Raw genomic sequence first — 20,823 nt, forward strand, 5'->3', positions numbered from 1 at the left:
GCAGATAATAAGAAATGGCTCAGAAACCTACTGACACATATTTAAAAACAGACACTGGGGGGTTTCTAGTGGAAGTGGGATTTTTAATTAGATTTGTAATACTGACATACTGAAACACTGACACTGATTGACATGTCTGGCATTAGCCTACTACTGCAATAGTAGACATTTGTAAAATGAAGGAGATTTGTATAATACACACACATGAATGCTTAACATATTGGGCCTAACTCAGCCTATATAGGTCTATGATTATTATGCTTGCTTGCAAACGAACAGCATGTTCTCTTTGGTACCGATCCAGTATTAAAAAATCATTGAATCTCCAAATAGGAAAAGCAAAGCAGATGTCCCAAAACATAGTTTGGTGAGATAGGATGCACACTGACATCTTCATCATTTTGGGAAATGCTGAAGATGCCAATATGCATCCATCCTATCTGCCCCAAACTATGTTTTGACATGCTCCTCTTCCCACCTAACCGCTGCTGCAGGCAGCGTGGGGTTTCCCACAGCTGATTGCAGGGAGGGTTACCGCGCCCATCTCGTCGTTCCGTTCGTTCGTTCGTTCGATGGCCGGATGAGAGCGTTCCCAGAGCAAGGACACGGGTTAACAGTCTGGCTAAAAGGAAACATTAGGCTCCCTTGTTGAATTCGGAAACGTATTGCTGTGTCTCCCTTTCGGCTGCTTCTTCCACAAGTGTCGACACTAGTCACCGTGTCGTCGAGCCCCATAGAAGAAGCCGTTGTGGGTGTGATTCCCCCCCTGCCTTGCCTCTCCGGTTGGCTGACTGAGGTTGTCAAAGCTCTCCAACCGTAGCTCCGCACACACACACACACACACACACACACAGTCACACACAACTAGCTGGCTAGCTAGTTCCACAGCTAGCTGCTCGCCGTTCGTTGATGCGTGCATTGGAGGGATACGCCGTTTCCATTTCCAGTCAATGCAAAAGACACCAAGCCAAACGCAACATTGAAACAGGTAAGTTAAAGAGAAGGAAACACCCAGGACGACCGTTTGACTTTCTTTGTATTTTTCTGCGATGAGAATAGAGCTGGCTGAGGGATATTGTGTGAGAATAGCAGTGCCCGGGGGTGGGGTATCTGTCGGCAGCTAGCTTGTTAGCGACTTATAGTTTAGAGGGGGGGATACCTGGTAAATCGGTGCGGGCAAATATGAAAGCAATCTGTGGTTGTTAGGAAAAAACTAAAGGGTATGCCGTTGTGATTTGTTCTCGATAAACATCACTTACATCTAAATGCTGCTTCCTTGCCCTATTTAATGAATGTCAGTGAATGGGTGCTAGCTGAATGCCGCTTGATGTCAACGATGAGGGGCTGTTTGGCCTAAATCAGCTTGAACCAGCTAATGCTATGTGGCTAATAAGATTTCCTATCAACTGGTATTATGTTACGTGAGCTGCTAATGGAGAGCGGTATTAGTGATTTCATAAAGGCTCACAGGCTTACGTTGATGACCTGTATCTAAATGGAAAATGTTGATTTAATATTGTGAGATAGGCTGGCTGCCAGTTGATGACACAGCCCCTCTCCGTTGCCTGACTGACTGGAGCAATAAACGTCCGATAGAGGAAATGTAAACGTTGGTGCAAACGTTACTTTTACAGTAAAAAAAATAATTCTTAACGGCCGGATCAGGAATACAAAATAAATAAATATAGGTGTAGATTGGTATGAACTATTGTAATACAGCACGAAGGAAATGCGGTTGCAAGCCATTCTGGCTTGTGCCACCAATACAACACAACGCCACTTGCAGTCAGCCTGGGTGTTCCAGTGGAAATGGAAGGTTATGCCAGTAAACTGTCTTTTTTTGGGGGGGAAGGGAGCTACCACCAAACGATATGTACTCGAATCCTTTACATTCCTTATTGCAATCTGAATGCAAGTCAAGCTGGCCACCACCCGACCTTGCAGTTTCTCCAGTCAGGAGGGAGGATTGGGACCTCCTCCTCTCTCCTCATCTAGATCACAGTAGAGAGAGCCAGCTAACTGTACATATACGTTGTAATCAAATCAAAAAGGCACGGTTGACCGTAACGAGATTGCACGTATCGAAGTAATTGGATTTCCACTAGGCAGGCAAACAGCCCCGGAGTAGTTCTAGTTAAACCCACCTAGCCGAGCGCGTTCACTTGAACGTTGCGTTAGCTACCTAGCAGTCGCCTAATTGCGGAAGAACAGCAGACAGACAGACAGTCTTTCTGGAAATGTAACGTTAGCAAGCGATATGTGACAAGCGGCTCACACTGACGTTCGGTTGTGAGTTAATGTCGACAATGAAGGGATTTGTCTGGGTTATAAGAGGAAATGGCTCTATTTAAAGTGCTGAAATGTCTTGTGAGTTGTTCTGCCCTGCCTACAGGCCTACACACAGCGACCAGCTTGCTAGCAGGCTAACTACCGGGCAGCGGTGTACAAGATGGCGTTAGCTGCATCTTCTCGGATTTCCATCAGTGCAAGGCAGATTAGTATTACATTGCGCGGCTTTCAGCCAATTTCGAAAATGATATATCCAAGATAGCATCAGACTAAACTACAATATTATTGCCCTGTATTATCTAGTTGCGGTAATGTTACAATTCAGGTGGGATAGGATGAGTAGTGTGGTTGTAGAGGGAGAGAAAGGTGCTCAACCTTGCAATCTATTTAGGGTAGCAAACGGACGTACTGCTGCTACAGTTTTTCTCACAACAGATATTCAAACATGATGCAAACTGTCCCACTACTGTAGGCAAATCATGGTACAACATGCAAGCCAATGTTACTGTCAGCATATCGGACCCACTGTGTTAAGCAAAGTCGTGGGAACTGAACAGCAGAATAGTTATTAGAACTTGTAGTTATTATTATTATTGCATTTTTATAGTAGATTGATTTCTCATGTTGATGTCAACACTGGGTACACATGTGTTTATCTGATGATGCTCATGAATGTGTATTGATTCTCTGCAAATGCAATCTATACTGCAATTTGGATGGTGATGGCACTGTTGCTTTCAAATTAAATTTGAGTCTGACAGAAAGTGAGAGCAGAGAGAAAATCCAGGCACTTGCTTTAAGCATGTTATATGTAACAGAATTAAGCTTAATCTCATCCTATTATTTTATGAGTGGAATAGCATATTTCCGACTTCTGCTCAGGCTTCGCCAGCTGTTTTTCATGTGGACATGGATAGGATTAGAGACTTAACTGAAAGGGTTTTAGCTTTTAGGATTATGGACTTGCTCAGTGATAGTGCTGGTTATGATCCTGTCTCTGATCCAGCTTTAGACCCGGTGAACATAGCATTATCAGGGCAATATTTAAAACTAGACTCCAACATGATTAGAAAATGTTTTGATCCACAATACAAAATTGTATTAGGCTTACTGCAGGTTTCATAATCACGTTGTCATCTCTTTATACTGCAGATGTTGAGTAAGGGCAGGGTTGGCACACGCAACAATTACTATGATCATGCAGCAACACAGGCTAAGCTGTCATCTGAGAAAATACATTTGTGTTACTACTTGAAGGCCTAAGTGCTTACTGCACAGACATACAATTGATGCTTCTCAGCTGGAAATGTAGAAACTGTCTTTCAGCTTCAGAGGGCAGCAGGCAGGAACTGCCCTCAAGAGACCTGAGAACAGTCAGTCAGTAAGCCACAACTTTAGGCTATTTGCCACAACGCAGTTTATCGTGCAGTCAGCTGACCCTGATCAGGCGCTTGGAAAGGAGAAGTGATGAGATGGAGGAACTCCAAACTGTAAGAATCCACAGACCTTCACAAGCAAACAATGTTTCTGAAAAGGGAAAGCTTTATGCCAAGTTATTAAAAGTATTTAGGCTAGCCAAATATGCTTGATACTACTAGGGGTTGTTTCAGGGCTAACACTGACCAAAGTTCTAAAATAATTCATTGATGCACTATTGCCTCATGAATGTTATCCAGGATAACATTTAAGGTATCATCTTATATACAAAAAACAAGAGGAGTTCGCACTAAGGTATATGCTGCTGTATATTGTATATTATTTATGTAATAAACTTAGTACAGAGTCTGAAAAAAGGTGGAAGTATACAGTATGTGATTGGAATGTTACCCAGGAGAACATGAATAGTTTCATCCTAGTTTTTGTAACAACTCAAGCAGTTGGCCTATTTAACCACATGAACCCTAGCGTCCCTATTCTGGGGCGAACATTAGCTGAAAGTAGCCGATCTATGTTTCTCTTTTTTTTGGGCAAGATATTTGGTGTAGAAGGAAAAAAGCACAGGGCCTAGTATATGGACCCCTGGGGGTCTCCATTCAATGAAGTATATAGGGTTTAAGTGGTTGCAGGAGTCTCTTCTAATTTAGATGCACAATTTCCATTTTTAATACTCGTAGATTGCAGCTGTAAAACATATACATTTAAAAAAATATATTTTTGGGGGCTTTTATGCCTTTATCAATAGAATTTGTGTGGAGACAGACAGGAAACGGGGCGAGGGAGACGAAGAGTGACACGCAGCAAAGGTCGTGGGGAATGGGACTCGTACCCGCGGCGTGCTATCAGGCTGCATTAGAGCCTAAGTGCCTGGACCGCTAGGCCAGCGGTCCTTGCCCAAAAGAATGAATTTAATGACACGTTACATCATCTTGCTATACTGAAGTACACCAGTGTAAATTAAATCAAAGGACGGTGGTCTTTCGTTTGTTTTGCATGTAGTAAGATATTAAAGCATAGGTTCATGCTAAAGCAAGTGAAGGCACATTTTACAATACACCAGGGTTCAAAGCATAGTACACAAAAAAAATGACTTTTCTATCAATTACACACCCATGAAGCCTTGAATTCATGGAGATTATTTAGTTTTTGTCTCATTCCTAAACCAATAATTTGATGACCGGCAGACTCAAAAGAGTCTCCTACTGACCGATGACCCGGTCAAAGTAGGCATAACAGCATTTTACCCCAGTGCTGTGGGAAAGTCTGAGTACAGTTTTTTCCCCTTTCAGCTAGTCAATATCCCCCATCTCTAGTGTGAGGTACTATAGTACCTCACACTAGAGATGGGGGATATGGACACAATCAAATATCACAATATTCTTTTAGACCAAATACCACGATCGATATTGTGACAATATCATTTTTATTTGTAATCTTTCAAAACATTTTGAAAACGGCATGGTATTGAATCGTGATTTGTGATGCCTATCATATAGCCAGATTCTTGCCAATACACTCTCCTAATCTTTTTAAAAGACATGCATTCACTAGATGGGTCCAAGCAAAAGTTTGGCCATTTTGTGGTGGTGCTGGAAGGACTCAGTATTCAAAACACTCAGGGCTAACCCTGACCGAAGTTCTAAAATATACATATTGGTGTTGCAGGGATCATGCCTATGTCCTTTAGATCCCTCAACAGAGATGTGAGCACTGGCATCCCTATTCTGCTCATGTGAACATTTGTCAAAATTGGTTTAGAAAAAATACAAATAATAATCTACAAGCTCACAACAATGTGTTCAGCTACGTTGTGAGCCTTGGAATTGCTATTTTAAGAGATTTGGTGTATAGGGGAAAAAAGAGGAGTCCTGGGGCACCCTGGTCAATGAAGTGGTTAAAATGAGTCATGATTAGTTAGACAAATATGTTGTCAAAGCTCTGCTAATTTTACTGAAGATGTATTGCTTTATTATTGTACAGAATGATCAGTTTTACTCTGAACTTTGTCCAGGAGGGCAATATTTCCTGCACATTATGTATTGATGGAAGTGGCATTTGGTTAAAATCCTCAATATCTGAAGGATTGAGGTCAATAGGATAACGACGCCTTTTAGGCCATGTGTCCATCAAAGGGTTTAAAAAAAGAATTCCAGCATAAAATGCAAGGCGCTCTTATAAAAATCCAAACGCCTAGAGTTAGAGAATATTTCAACTGTGCGTCGGCGACTAGATAAAAACACTCTTCAATGTAAACACACAATGCAGAATAGATGCTCAGTGCCTTGTCACACTGCAGGTGTTTACAGCATAGCATAAATGCATGGCGCTCCCATTGAAAGCAACTCGAAACATACTCTGCGTTCAAGAAAAAAACACGCTGCGGCGGGTGGACACAGCGTTCTAGTAACATGGGCATGATTTGTCAGCTTATCTAACTTGTAGTTTTTTTTTATAATCGACTAAATCGATTAGTCTGATTAATGACAAGCCCTATTTCAACCTATGTTGTACAACATTGTCAGGGATAAATAGCGGAAAATGGCCGATCTACAAGCAAGCTTGTTGATCTGCTATTTTCGGTATTTTTTGTAAATGGATTATTCTATTGAAATGTATTATTTTTATAACCGATTAGATTGATTAACTGTTGCACCCCTAATACCTACAGAGATGTCTGGAAGAGCCAAGTATGGGAAGTAGATGGTGTCAGTTCTGTCTTTCTCTTTCAGATCAACAAGTGTCCCGGCAGCTGGAGTAACGTAATTCTAAAAGCTGAGGAAAATGAGTGAACTGGACCAGTTGCGCCAAGAGGCGGAGCAGCTCAAAAATCAGATCAGAGTGAGTAATTAACTGTTGTTTACCTCGCCATTTACCATCAATAATCTATACGGAAGAATGCTGCACACTAAGAACATGCTCTTCAAATTGATAAACATCAGAAATTGAAATAATATAAATGTAAAAGATGTATTTGTTTATTTTTTCAGGATGCCAGGAAAGCATGTGCAGATGCCACACTATCACAGGTAACATCTTTATTAACAATTATAGTTATCCATTGAACAAAAAAAAATCTAGTCTCATACTAAACAACTTTTTGCATTTTTCTTCCTAGATCACAGCCAACATTGACCCTGTTGGCCGAATTCAGATGCGTACAAGACGAACACTGAGGGGACATCTGGCTAAAATCTATGCCATGCACTGGGGAACAGATTCGAGGTAAAGGATATGCTCACCTATCTGTCTGTCTGTACATATTTCTATGAGACCTGTGACTCGGTTATGTATTTATTTGTTTCTTTTTTCTCTCATGTGTGTAGGCTCTTGGTCAGTGCCTCCCAAGATGGCAAACTCATTATTTGGGACAGCTATACCACAAACAAGGTACAGTTTTATAAATAGAATCGGGTTCCATTCATGTTTGAAGTATTATCTCAAACTATAACCATACCTGCTGTTAATAGAAAGATGGTCGATTACACTTCAAAAAGGAAAGCAATTACATCATGAGAAATGAGCTCCAAATATAGAAGCCAATTTCAAACGCACAAGAAAACGTAAAACAAATGCAACAAATGCAAAATTTGCTACAAGAGAAGAGTCTTAATTTGAAATATGCTACAAAACAGTCAAAGGAAATAAGTTGACTCTAGAAATGCTGCAAAAGTTAACAAACGTTTTCTGGAGGACACGTAAGGGACATATTCATGTAAAAGTTTAAAGTAGGGCACTTAGGTTGTGCAAGCTGCAAGTGAACACAAACGTTTTCTGGAGGACACGTAAGGGACATATTCATGTAAAAGTTTAAAGTAGGGCGCTTGGGTGGTGCAAGTGTCAAGTTCCTGTTCAGGGGTTTGAATCCTCTGGTGCAGGCAGCTTGGTCCATATGAGCCTAATCAGCCATGTTCGTGGATTGGGAGGGATTAGGAGCCTGCACCACAGGCTCCTACTGGCTTGGGCAGCGCCGGTCAGCAGGTTGATGTCGAATGTTGAGGAGTAGGGTGGATGTACTATGTCCTCCCGGTGGGGGCTCCTCACTGGCAGGTGAGCCATTAGGGCCAGCAGTGCCAAGATTACACAGGAATGTGTGTGCAATTGGCATATCGACTAAATTGGTAGAGAAGGTAAGGGAAGAAGAGACCAATTGGCTAAAAAGGTTGTAGGGCATACCGGTAGTTCACCTGGTAGTAGCCTGGGCAGCATTCCTTTTCGGGTATATGATCCGGTCGGGAGCGGAAGTAGCCCTACGTCACCGGGCGCGTCATCAGCGTCAATCCGGAAAGACGTTACCCCAAAATAGGTCCGTCCTAATAAAATCCTTGATGCGGCGTAGTTTAGCTCATTTTTTAAATATAAATGTGAATGTACTTTCCGGAGACTATTTAGCGTCTGTATTATCCGTATTATCCCACGGGGAAATTCTATTCCATTTAAATAGGGATTGGGGAACCAAAACAAAGCGGCACCGCAAAACTGGATCGCGACAATCCGGAAAGAGGGTTTCCTTTTTCTTTTTCTTTTTTTCAGTAGGCGTGGCCTAGACCGGATCATATGGGTCTTCAGTAACGCATACCAGGCTTTCCTCCGAGGTGGAAAGACTGGTGACGCGAGGTTACCTGGTAGTGTGTCATGTGGGGGCTGTGTCCTTCCCCCAGCTGGTCCAGGTTCAGGTCCAGCCTGGGGCCCTTTGCTGCATGTCACCCCCCTTTCTACTACATTTCCTGTCTTATTAGCTCACTGTGTCGCTATCAGAATTAAGCAGAACATTTAAATTAGAAAAGATGGTTTTAAGTAAGAAACGAGAAGTCATGGTATATACAATGGATGTTGTCTGCAAGACAAGAAGTGTGTTAAACTCCCGTAGCTGTGATATCATTGATATATCTGTGTTATTGCTTAATTACCTGATAGCCTAACACAAATTACTGGTACATAAAGTAACTTGTATACCAACATTTATCAAACTATTATTGATGCATGAACTTGATATTTACAGAATTGCTTTTATTAGTAGTTTTAGTTTAGAATGAATTCAATTCCCTGTAGGTGTCCTCCAGAACATTGCTGTTGTGTTACGAAAATATATATATACAGTGTGTATTTGATTTGTTGCAACACATTTAGTCACATTCTGAAGCTTTCTTTTCATGCGTTGAGACTTTTTCAGTGTTTCTTCTTTAATTTATTTGCTTTCGTGATACAGGCATTTCTGAATTTGCATTTACTTTGACGTTTTGTACTACGATTCCTATCTTGCAGCACATATGTCTTGCATTTTGCTTTGGTTTGTTCTATGCGTTTTGTGTAGGGTGAGCCCAATGGTTCTGAGCACCAATGCTTCTTTGTTGTTTTTTTTATTTTTAATCCGACTATGCCACACGTAGTGTACTGTTAACATGAAGGCAGATTTTACGCAATTGTTCTGCACATAACCAAAGACTGACACGGCATATACTGTACTTTATTTTGTATCAGTAAAGGAAAAAAGGCATCTGTGTGCTCCAATCATTGTTTGCAAAGGACTCTTACTCCTCAGTCCTCACTAGCTGATGCAGGGAGGTTGTCTATTTTTTACAGCTTATACTCACTGTTTACCTTTATAATTAGCCAATCTGTATGTATTGGCTGGTATTACAATATAACTAGTACTGGACGTTTACTTCACTATTGCAGATGATCTGCAGTTAGTGGTGAAGTGGTCTCCAGGCCTCTTCTATTGACAAATATTGATCCTGGTGTCAAGTAGGACAAATACATTACTGGTTGACAATGTCAGTAAAGTTATTTGAAGCAGATGGTGCACCAGATTGGACACTAAATGCGTCGCCATCTTTTTTAAGATGTATATTTTTGGGCGTTTCTGCCTTTATTTTGGATAGTGTAGTGAAGAGAGAGACTGGGAGTGACACACAGCAAAAGTCTTTCTGATTATCAACATGCTTTTAATGTAGCATGTGTGTTTAACGATTCAAGTAGTGTATTGTTGACATCTGGATTAGACCCTTAAAAACACTCACAAGTACCGGGGCAAAACTCATGAGTGTATGCAACTGCAAATCTTTTCCAATTCCATAAGTGTAAAATATCGAAAATCTTAGTTTTCTCATAGCATCGTTTCTGAATTTGGAGGATATTTTTCTTAATGTATTGGCTTTAGTTTAAACGCGACCGACCTATATATTATGTCTGGTTTATACTTTATATGCACAGCCGTGTCACACACCAAAAATATCAGAAGCTGCGATACGTTGTGAGCTTGTAGATAGGCTGTTTTTAGTGTGTAACACTGCACGCGACCACATTTAAACCAGCATTATTTACTTGTGTGCTCCATGTTCAAGTGTGCATCCACAACTTCACTTCTTATATTGGGATGTTTTTGCAGTGCACTTTGTATTATTAAAGTTGTTCATCCGTGGCTGTATTCTGGGCATGTCAAGTGTGAAAATAGCAGATCTACAAGCTCACCATGTGTTGCAACTCCCTGCATTGTGACCTTGTAGATTATCTGCCATTTGACCAAGACATTTGGTATGTAGGGAAAAAAGGAGGGGACCAAGTAGAAACTCCTGGGGGAAATTGTATAGGGTTTAAATGGTTAAAGTTGTCCATAACTTTTAAGCATAACTTATTTATCATTAAATGACAACGATGGCACAGTGAGCCGTCACATTGTGCCATCTTGTCAGGGCAGCGCATGTCATGAGAATATTATGAATTGGTCCTTGATAACAAAATCCTGTACTAAGAGCTAATTGTTGCATTCTTCAGTTACGTCACTCAGAGAAAGCTGCCCCGTGCTTTGTTTGTTTAATCAGGCTTTGAAACCACTTGAACCCTAGCATCCCTATTCTGGGCAGGTCATAAACAGCGAATATTTGGCTAAAATAGACAAACTTTCATCAAAATAAGTAAATAACCCAATCTAGGCTGTTTTCGGCAGAGAGATTTGGTGTAGAGGGGAAAACAAATGAGGGGCCATGGACATGAAGTATGTAGGGTTTAAGTGGTTAATTTCATTTGCACTGCAAAAATCAAAGGTTACATTTATGCTCAAAAGAAGATATATGGAGGAGAAAGTGAAAGGCATCATGTGTTTAACATTAAAATACATATCTTTCTTGTGTGTGCTTTTGTAGGTCCATGCCATTCCTCTTCGCTCTTCCTGGGTCATGACTTGTGCATATGCGCCTTCAGGAAATTATGTTGCCTGTGGAGGCTTAGACAATATCTGCTCCATTTACAATCTGAAAACTCGAGAGGGGAATGTACGCGTAAGCCGTGAGCTCGCTGGACATACAGGTATATAACCCAATCATTGCATTTTTACCATTCTGACATTATAATGAATTAATTTTCACATACGGAAGCATAGTTTGCACACATTATATATGCTAGGTATAGGATTCATAAACATGTACTTGTCAAATATCATTATAAATGTAATTTATTTATTATGTCCTTCCTTATGGCCTGAGGGGTATGCCTGAAAGGCGATGAGTATAAATGACTTAATACTTCAACTTGCTAGGTGTCTGCACATGTGTCACCATACAGTTTATTTTTTATTTTTATGTACTGTATGTCGGTGTATATATATCAGGTTTTAGTCTTATGACAAGTTTCTCCCATGGGACACAAATTAAGTGAACCTTGAATTAGCTACAACATTGTTAAAGTTACAAAGAGTGACTATAGCACAAGTCCCTTGAATACAGGGATAATTTGATTGAATAAATACCATCACTTGTCACGCCTAAATTCGAAACATTCTTAAAATATATTTCACGCGAGTAACGCAGGAATTCTGCCAGACCAGTTCAGTCAAGGTGCACCACTGAGACTGAATTGGTCAGCACCAAGATTAAACGTCAGACTAAACGTTTTAAAATATGACCTGTAATATCCTGTTCTTTGAAGAATAGTTTGTTTTAACTGTTGCTACACTTAAACTTTAAAATAAGTGTGAACCCATAGTCATATTGTATCGCTGTTGAGATATTGTATCACTGTTGAGATATTTGGAATAACTATTGAGGTATGACATTTTGTCCATATTGTGCAGCCTTAACGTGTGTGTGCAGGTACGTGCATCCCCCTCCAGTAGCACATAGACTTAGTTTTATCCTGCAGGAAACCCTATAGCACAATGGCAGCAATAACTATTAGTTAAATACATCTAGACTAAAATTAGTTTTGAATTGCTTTAATAGAATGTAAACATTTGTAAATCATTTCATAAGACTTGGTGATTTATCTCCAAAGTTGAGTTGGGAATATTCTCAAATGTATATTGAAATATAATTTTTAATGACTGTCGCATTCATTCTTTGAATACCAGGTTACCTGTCCTGTTGTCGCTTTGTTGATGACAACCAGATTGTTACAAGTTCTGGAGATACCACTTGGTAAATATAAGAATTACAATCCCACATTCATTTACATTTTGTATATTTCTTTATCAAATAAATTCAGTCAAGTGGTACAAACGGGTATGCAGATCTGTCTAATTCTGATTATTTGTGTGTCATAGTGCACTTTGGGACATTGAGACTGGGCAGCAGACAACCACATTTGCTGGACACACGGGTGATGTCATGAGCCTGTCATTGGCCCCTGACACAAGGTTATTCGTCTCTGGGGCCTGTGACGCCTCTGCGAAGCTCTGGGATGTCCGAGAGGGCATGTGCAGACAGACATTTACCGGTCATGAGTCCGATATCAATGCCATCTGTGTAAGTGGTTTACAATAGCATATTGTTGCTGTCGGGCAGAAACCTTGTAGTATCTCCATATTACAGCTTTGTGACGAGTTGTGAGTTTGTAGATCGTCTACATTTGAAACAATTCTGAAAGTAAAAGCGGTTGAGTCTCTTGTGGTTTATACATTTTGGACCAATGAGATGTATTAACAAGAGCTTGTGACTAAATTATATTATATACTAAAAAGTAATAGTTTTGTGCATACAAGGTTGAAGGTTTCCGCCCGACACAGACAATATTGTACATTTACCCTGTCAGATCATGCCTTTCCCAATACAATTTGCACAGTGTTTTTCCACATTTTGGGATTACACATATATAGACATGTGGGTGTTTCAGTGTATTTTCTCATTTGCAGTTCTTCCCCAATGGCAATGCCTTTGCCACGGGCTCCGATGATGCCACCTGCAGGCTCTTTGATCTGCGCGCTGATCAGGAACTGATGATCTACTCCCACGACAACATCATCTGTGGTATCACCTCTGTTGCGTTCTCCAAGAGCGGTCGTCTCCTTCTGGCCGGCTACGATGACTTCAACTGTAATGTGTGGGACACACTAAAGGCTGACCGTGCTGGTTAGTACTCGGAGCATGACCACATCAAACAACTTTTCAACCCGTTATCCGTATTCAGCATGTCATAGTAACTTTAATAAAATTGAATTGATAATAGTAGGGTGGGAGTCAAACATTTCAACATTTGGCAAATATGTTAGATGTGCAAGCTCACAAGATGTGTGCTGTGAGCTTGTAGATTAGGCAAAGGGATCAAGTACAGATCCCGGGGGATGCTGGGGAAGTATATAGAGTAGCGCTAAAGGAGTAGTTCACCCCAAAAAAATACTTATTTTATATCAAGTATACACCCCATGAAACATCACCTTGCACACCCCATGAAGCCTTGAATTCATGGAGATTTTTTGTTTTTTTAAACTACTCCTTAAACATTTTGCACATAACCTACGAATTACTACAGAGTAGTCAAATGAAAGTGAATGTATGATCATGCAGCAGTATGCGTAGACCACTGGTTTCTCAACGTAGGGTCCGTGGACCCTCAGGAGTCCTTGAGGAGTTACGGGCTTGTAAAACACTGAACCAAAGGGACCTGACCAAATGTACCCTTACAGGTCCTTTTGGTTCCATGTGTACTCTCTCTGGGTTAAATTAGCAATGAGGCTTCTTCAGTGTACATCGGGGTCCTAGAGATAAAAGTGGTATGAAATGGTGTCCATAGCCTAATGCAGGGGTCTTCAACAGTGGGTCCGGGACCCCTAGGGGGTCCTCAGAGTTACTACAGGGGGTCCACCAAATCTTTGTGCGATTTTTTTTTTTTACATTTACCACTTGAACCCTAGCGTCCCTTTTCTGAGGAAAACTTTAGCCAAAAATAGCAGATCTACAAGCTCACAACGCCTCGCGCTGCGAGGCGTTGTGAGCTTGTAGATCTGCTATTTTTGGCAAAGAGGTATAGGTGTAGAGGAAAAAAAGAGCAGACCTAATTTAAAGGAAAAAAAGTTATATAGAGGGGGTCCCTGCTTCATCTCTCTCTCAGCTAGGGGGTCCCTGGCCTGAAAACGTTGAAGACCCCTGGCCTATTGCATATAAAACTGGGGGTCTTTGAAATAAAAAAGTTTGAGAATAATTACTGTTGACTAAATGGCTGCTGTGGTCCTCTCCTAGGTGTGTTGGCTGGCCATGACAACCGTGTTAGCTGCCTGGGGGTTACTGATGATGGTATGGCAGTTGCAACAGGATCCTGGGACAGTTTTCTGAAGATCTGGAATTGAAGCCTGAAGGTGATCCTCTTCTCTTTTTTTTTGCAATTCAGACTTTTACATTAGCCAACATTGTGATGAGCGTCATTCCTATATTTCTCCAATTTTGTGATTATCAGAATTTTGGTGTATTGTCTTTTCAGTAGAAGCAGTCTTATTCCGTTTATAATTGTGTTTATAATCAAGGATTATACACACAATTATCCCACCCATTAATTTGCTATAGCTGACGAGGTACAATTCATTTTTCAGTTCCCATCTTGGTCAGTTGTGCATTGATTAGCCTTAGTATTCTTTCCATGAACGCAAATGAGTCACCTTTTTTGCTTTGTTTTACTAATTCATTACACTTGAGAAAATGTGCCGTTCTGGTGAGTCAAATTCTGACATTGATCTGTCTTGGCTCCTCAGATGTTATTTTAACTCCAAAGTTGACTGGAAGACCATTACAACTTCAGAATGTTATATTTCACAGCATCCTCTTCAACACTGTTTAAACTGACTTGGACACCACATAAACGAAGGGAAACCAATGCCTTTCCTACACAAAGAAGAGCACAATTGTTTTATCACCTAGCTAAAAAGAGGATTTCCTGTGGTATCAAATCAGAAACTTGTGCATTCCTTCTTGGACCATTTTATGTTACCTTGAAAGAGAAAAACAACACTATCATCCCATGCAAATGTATGCGTCTTGAAAGCAAATGTTGGAGTGTAATTGTACAAATTATTTAACTTTTTTTTTTTTTTTTAAGAATTCTATTCTGATGGTTTGTTATTCTCGATGGCTCGATGGCTTTCTTTTTTTTTCTTTGTCATATTTCCTCAGTTGTTTTAGACATGTTTGAAATTAAAGCTTGTCTTTCTAATCCAGTTTAATCATGTAAGAAAGATGAGAGAAAATAAACATGCAGAAGCAAAAGCTTGATCAGATTACACGAGCAGCTTTCGAAACTGTCCATGATGTATTTATATACTAGCTGTTTTTGTTTCATCACAGCTTTTTGCACATGAAGAAGCTTTGCCTCTCAACTAATACTATGTTAACTAACCAAGCACATGCTATAAGTTGTGATGAATGCTCATTCCAGTACAAAAGGAGTTGTTATGAGTACCTTTATCCAGTTAACCCCTTAATTCTTGTACATGCCTTTGACTTTGGGTGGGGAGGGATGGGGTAGAATACGGCTGGGTTGTGAGATGGTTGGGGCATGGCTGGATTTTATTATATGGATGGGGGAAATGTGTTTATTATCCACTTTGAGTGAAACACCTCGCCTGATTAAATAGACAGACACTTTCTTTGCTTGGGACTGCAGTTGCAACTCTGTGAATGAAATGTACAAATCAATGTCTGAAAATAATGGTCTGAAATTTTAAGTTAAGACATTCTCATTTTGTCTGCCATGAGTTAATTTAGATGTGCATGCTGTAGACTTGCTTTCAATGGTGCAAAGATCCTAGATCTGTTTTTCTCAAAAGGAGAGTAACCTATTGACTATAATTTGATCTTGATAGGAGCCAATTTTTTTTGGCTCAACTCTGCATACATCATGTACTAATACTGGTAATGCTATGCACCAGAGTGAGCAAGAATGGAGAAAGGACTTAATATTGACTGCATACTTAGTGTAAATTATGCTTACCAGTTCTAATGATGCCAATTTTTTGTAATAATTATAACAATCATTGTGAGAAATCTATCCTTCTTAACCAGTCCTCTTCCTCCTTGAAATGTCCACACTCAATGGAACAAAAACATCTTCACATACTGTCCATATTAAACACTTTTTGTACAATTTTTTTGGGGTCTTAAATTAAGTCAGAAAGCATCTGAATGACAGAACATTTCACTGTATACAGAAGCACTTTTGTTAACCACTTAAACCCCAGCATCCGTATTCTGGGGAAAACGCAGGAAAATAGCAGATCGACAAGCTCGCAACATGACGCTTTGTGAGCTTGTCGATCGACTATTTTCAGTAAAGATATTTAATGTAGAGCGAAAACGGCAAATTTACTAGTATAGAGCCCTGAGGGACTCCGGTTGGCCAAACTTTGGGGTATAAGTGGTTAAAGTTGTGATATATTTTCACTTTTTCCTTTTTTCTGCGATGATGTACAATAAATGTGATGTAATTGTGTGTGGCCACAAGTGAAAATGCAATTCAGTTGAGACAGATTCCCTTTTCTCTTTCCATTAATATGATAGAGCTCTGCACCCTTATGTACCTTTTCACTTTTTGTATTTTATTTCAGTCTGTTGGTGTTCCACGGTGAGCTGGATGCAAGATAGATACTGTACTAAATTGTACTGTTATTGAACATGTAATAAAAAGCTGTTTGAGATGTCTTATCCTTGTTGACTTGTTGAGTTGAACCAGAATACTTCATCGTACGATGGTGTCATGCTGTGCCTATAGCCAATTTACAGTGTGTTACATTTGTGACGTGTTCGGAGCTTGTAGATCTGCTATTAGAATTTCTTTGCCTACTAGAGGTTTACGTTGCTGCCAATCTGACCGAAATTCCCAGATATGGCGATCTCTATCTCTCAGTCCCTGTCCCATGCCCCCCTTTTGAGCCCATATATGGAGCTGACTGATTTGTTTGGGCCTGATGCGTTGAAGACACATTGAGGTCCACACATATTTGGGCAGAGCTCCATTGGGAACTCCTTATATGGCTGAGTCATAGTGACATGACGTGGTCTGCTGGCCAGTCCTTCCATTGGCCAATTTTAATACAATAATATAGGATGACATGCCCATAACAGTGACATCAGGTTGAAAGTCACAACCTTATGTGGCAAAAGGGTATAATGTTGACAACATATACTCTTTAAGCTTGGCATTTTAAAATGATTGAATTCAAGTGATTGCTTTAATTACTGGTTATTATATTAAAAACACAATGTATGCACTGGAAATCAGTGACTTGGCTTGGTAACTATGGTAATATTACAAATTAGTGATTTGTAACTGCTCCACTTGACTTCAAATAAAGTATGGCATGAGAGTCATGTTCTGACTATGACGTGCATTACTGCCATCTACTGATATTGCAAACACTTCACAACACTGGCTGTCAACCTCTGCAGTCATTGTATTGTAAAAACCTTTTCTCCTATTTATTCCCACTAAATCCTGATAGATAGACTGATGATTCTAGAATCTAGATGCACTATGCACCCATGTGGATAAAATAAAGGGAACCTCTCACCAAGCACATAATCTGCGACCAGCCCTAGGTTGACGCCTAAAAATGTTGAACCGACCGACAGTGTCTCATAAGACTGTTTACTGATAACATCACACAGTGTATTCTAACATGACATGCCCTGGCAGCTTGGCTTGCATCATTTTATTGTCTTATTTTTCTACTACCGTATCAGAGTTTATGACAAATATAATAAATGCTTTATCTTGATATTGGCAGAAGATGACTAAAGTCTGCTTGATATGTTAACAACTCAGAGTCTCAAGTCTCTGCTGCAAACCCTTCCTCACTATTCCTTGGAAACTGCATCTCCTTGACCCTAACATTTATACTGAACAGCACTCATCTAAATGAATATAACAATACATTAAATGACTTATAAATTATTATAATGAAATGTCACTATCACAACTATCACAAACAAGGTGATTAAACAAACATGCAACCAACTATATGCATAATTTTGTACAGTATACAACTGTATAGGGTAGGACCGACATACACACAGCACCCTAAACATTACATGTACAATTTAGACATTAGGCATGCTTGGCCTTGTCCAGAGCGACTTAATAAACAAGGTAATCGCATACATCAAATGCAGAGAGACAGTGTAGTGCCTCAGTAAACTAGGATCGCAGGTAAACCAGGAATTTATAGCATCAGTCTAACAATATACTGTCAAAATAATATCTATCCATTGAAACTATAGGATGGCAGGTAATCAATGAACCTAGCTCGCGCAGGGTTGGGTAGTAGGCCTAACTGACTTCATGTAATCAGGATTACGTAATCAGATAACAAAAAGTAACTATTATCAGTCGAGATTATACGTTCAGAAAATGTGTAATTAGAATATAGTTACATTTGTAAAGGAAGCTTTGATTACGTCTTTAAAATGTAGTGGTTTTCAACCCCCATCCCAGAGAGCACAGCAGGACAGTCTGAGTCTGGTTCCCTTTTCTCAATCCATGGACCCCTAGCTGCTACTATCCCAATCCACATCTGAGCTTCAGCCCACCTCCCCCATGCCCCACCCTTGGATTGAGAGAGGTATGCAGGTTTGGGTGAATGCTGGTGGGTGGGGTAGGGTAGATCAGTGGTTCTCAACCTTTTCAGGCCGTGACCCCCCAAAATAATCATATTTGAACTGGAGACCCCCCGCCCTGACAAGCACTTGGAATTGTAGGAGTTGAGGCATTACATTTAGTTTGATTCGGTTCCACAGATACATATTGTAAAAATAGTTGATCCACAAGCTTGCGAGCCGTTGTGAGCTTGTAGATCAGCTGTTTTCAACATTTTTGCCTCTTTCTAATATTATTTGACAATTTGGCCAATGTTTGCAATAGTCTTTTTTAATTTAATTTATTTGCTAGGTATTAAAAAGGTCTTAAAAGTCCTTAAATTGTCACTTTACTGTCATCTGGAGACCCCCCCAAATTCATGTGGGGGGTCCCGACCCACAGGCTGAGAACCACTGGGGTAGGGTAGATATATAATAGATAGATATAGGTAGTATAGGTAGACTCTCTGTGAAGCCTCTTCACCTAGGCTGAAAGATAAAGGTGGTGGAACAGGGCATTCATTGTGGTAATGGTGGAGGTGTTGTTAGGTCATTCATTATGGGGAGAGACTAGAGACTAAAGGTGTTTATGCATCAGTAGAGGTGGGGTTGCCACTGAAAAGGTGGCAGCAGAAACCTATTTTCATGGTAATGCCATGGATCCATGAAAAGCCAAGCCTGCCTGACATCCACAGGTTTTTTTCTACTTCAGTGTTTGATTGTGTAGTAAATCCAAAATAAACCTTTGGGGGCAGGGGGGAAGCTGAGGGGATGTTTTAAAAAATAAGATGAAAAACCCACAAGAAAGCACTGACTGACCAATATGAGATTGCTGGTAAATGTACTGGTAAATGTACCTACATAGGCTATGTGATGTCTCTGCAAAATTGTGTAATAACAAATGTATGTGTGTGTGTGTGTGTGTGTGTGTGTGTGTGAGTGTGTGTGTGTGTGTGTACACACACACACACACACACACACACACACACACACACACACACACACACACACACACACACACACACACATATATATATATACACACACACACACACACACACACACACACACACACACACACACACACACACACACACACATATATATATATATATATATATATATATATATATATAGGTATCTACAAGAAGCGTGGTCCACAATACAGTGTTTTCACTCTATATTAAATGTATTTCTGTTATTGCAAGTTGCCTTTTATCTATTGATTGATTTTGTTTGCTGTTGCTATTTTCCTTGTTTGGTGCAAAGTTGAGGAGCAAAAATAACCGTGCTCTCTTAATAATAATACTACTTTATATAATGGGATGGTAGCTGTTCAACAAGAAATGTGTTCTGTTATTTCATGTTGCCTTTTTATTTTTATTTTTCTATTTTCCTTGTGTTCTGCTATGTTGAGGAGCTAATTGTGCTCCCTTTATAATAATAGTCATATAACGGGAAGGTATAGCTGTTACATTTTAACAAGAAAGGATCTTGAAACAAAAAGAAATATTTAAACAATGTAACCCCGCCATCTTCCCTCCCTCAGCCAGCTGTCGGGTCTCAGCCAGCAGCAGCAGCTGTTGTCACCTAGTTCCAAAAAGAACAGATCTACAAGCTAACGACGCGTAGCTTCGCGTTTGCGAAGCTACCCGTTGTTGGCTTGTAAATTTGTTCTTTTCAATAGCTTGTGTAAACGATACACCACGTCCGCTTGTAAAATGAGACGGGCCAAACCAGTGTTGCCATGTCCGAGTTTTAGAAGCGACTTTGGGCTTGTTTTTAATGTTAAGTTGCTTGTACATATTGGGTTGCTTTTTTAGGGGGGCTTGTTTCTAAGTGTTGTTACTTATTTGAGCTTGATTTCTAATATTGATTAAACCAGTGGTTCTCAAACATTTTCAAGGACCCACACAATTATATGTATTTGTCTGTGGACCACCCATCTGGAAATGTTTTGTGCCAAGGACCCCCATACAAGATTTGGGTTGTTAAAATGTTTGAAAATCATTTACATTTTCTTCCAGATAGATTTATGTAGAACATAGCAGCTATTTTCTGTTTGAAAAACATTTTACATTTTCTTCTAGACTTTTGTAGAAAATAGCAGCTATTTTATTTGCTGTGTTCGTGTGGCCTAGTCGCTTCTTTTGGGCTCGTTTTCATAGACCCTGTTGCTTGTTTCTCTCGCAAAATCGCGTAAAAGCTGGCAACGCCGTTGCAAGCTTGCGATGACGTACTTCCTGCCTGGATGTTTGATAATGCCATT

At 40.0% G+C, this 20,823-nt stretch overlaps 1 protein-coding gene across 1 annotated transcript; it reads left to right on the forward strand.

Annotated features, from left to right (window-relative positions):
- Positions 1–543: 543 nt before the first annotated feature.
- Positions 544–16,623, forward strand: gnb1b (guanine nucleotide binding protein (G protein), beta polypeptide 1b). The gene is made up of 11 exons (XM_084062097.1): positions 544–988; positions 6,456–6,564; positions 6,714–6,752; positions 6,842–6,948; positions 7,050–7,113; positions 10,869–11,031; positions 12,071–12,137; positions 12,263–12,464; positions 12,851–13,067; positions 14,175–14,290; positions 14,681–16,623. The coding sequence occupies exons 2-10, from the start codon at positions 6,508–6,510 to the stop codon at positions 14,279–14,281; spliced, it is 1,023 nt and encodes a 340-aa protein (XP_083918223.1). The 5' UTR covers positions 544–988; positions 6,456–6,507; the 3' UTR covers positions 14,282–14,290; positions 14,681–16,623.
- The last annotated feature ends 4,200 nt before the right edge of the window (positions 16,624–20,823 follow it).

Source organism: Gymnoscopelus microlampas (assembly GCF_963454915.1).
Source record: "Gymnoscopelus microlampas genome assembly, chromosome: 7".
Lineage (NCBI taxonomy): Eukaryota > Metazoa > Chordata > Actinopteri > Myctophiformes > Myctophidae > Gymnoscopelus > Gymnoscopelus microlampas.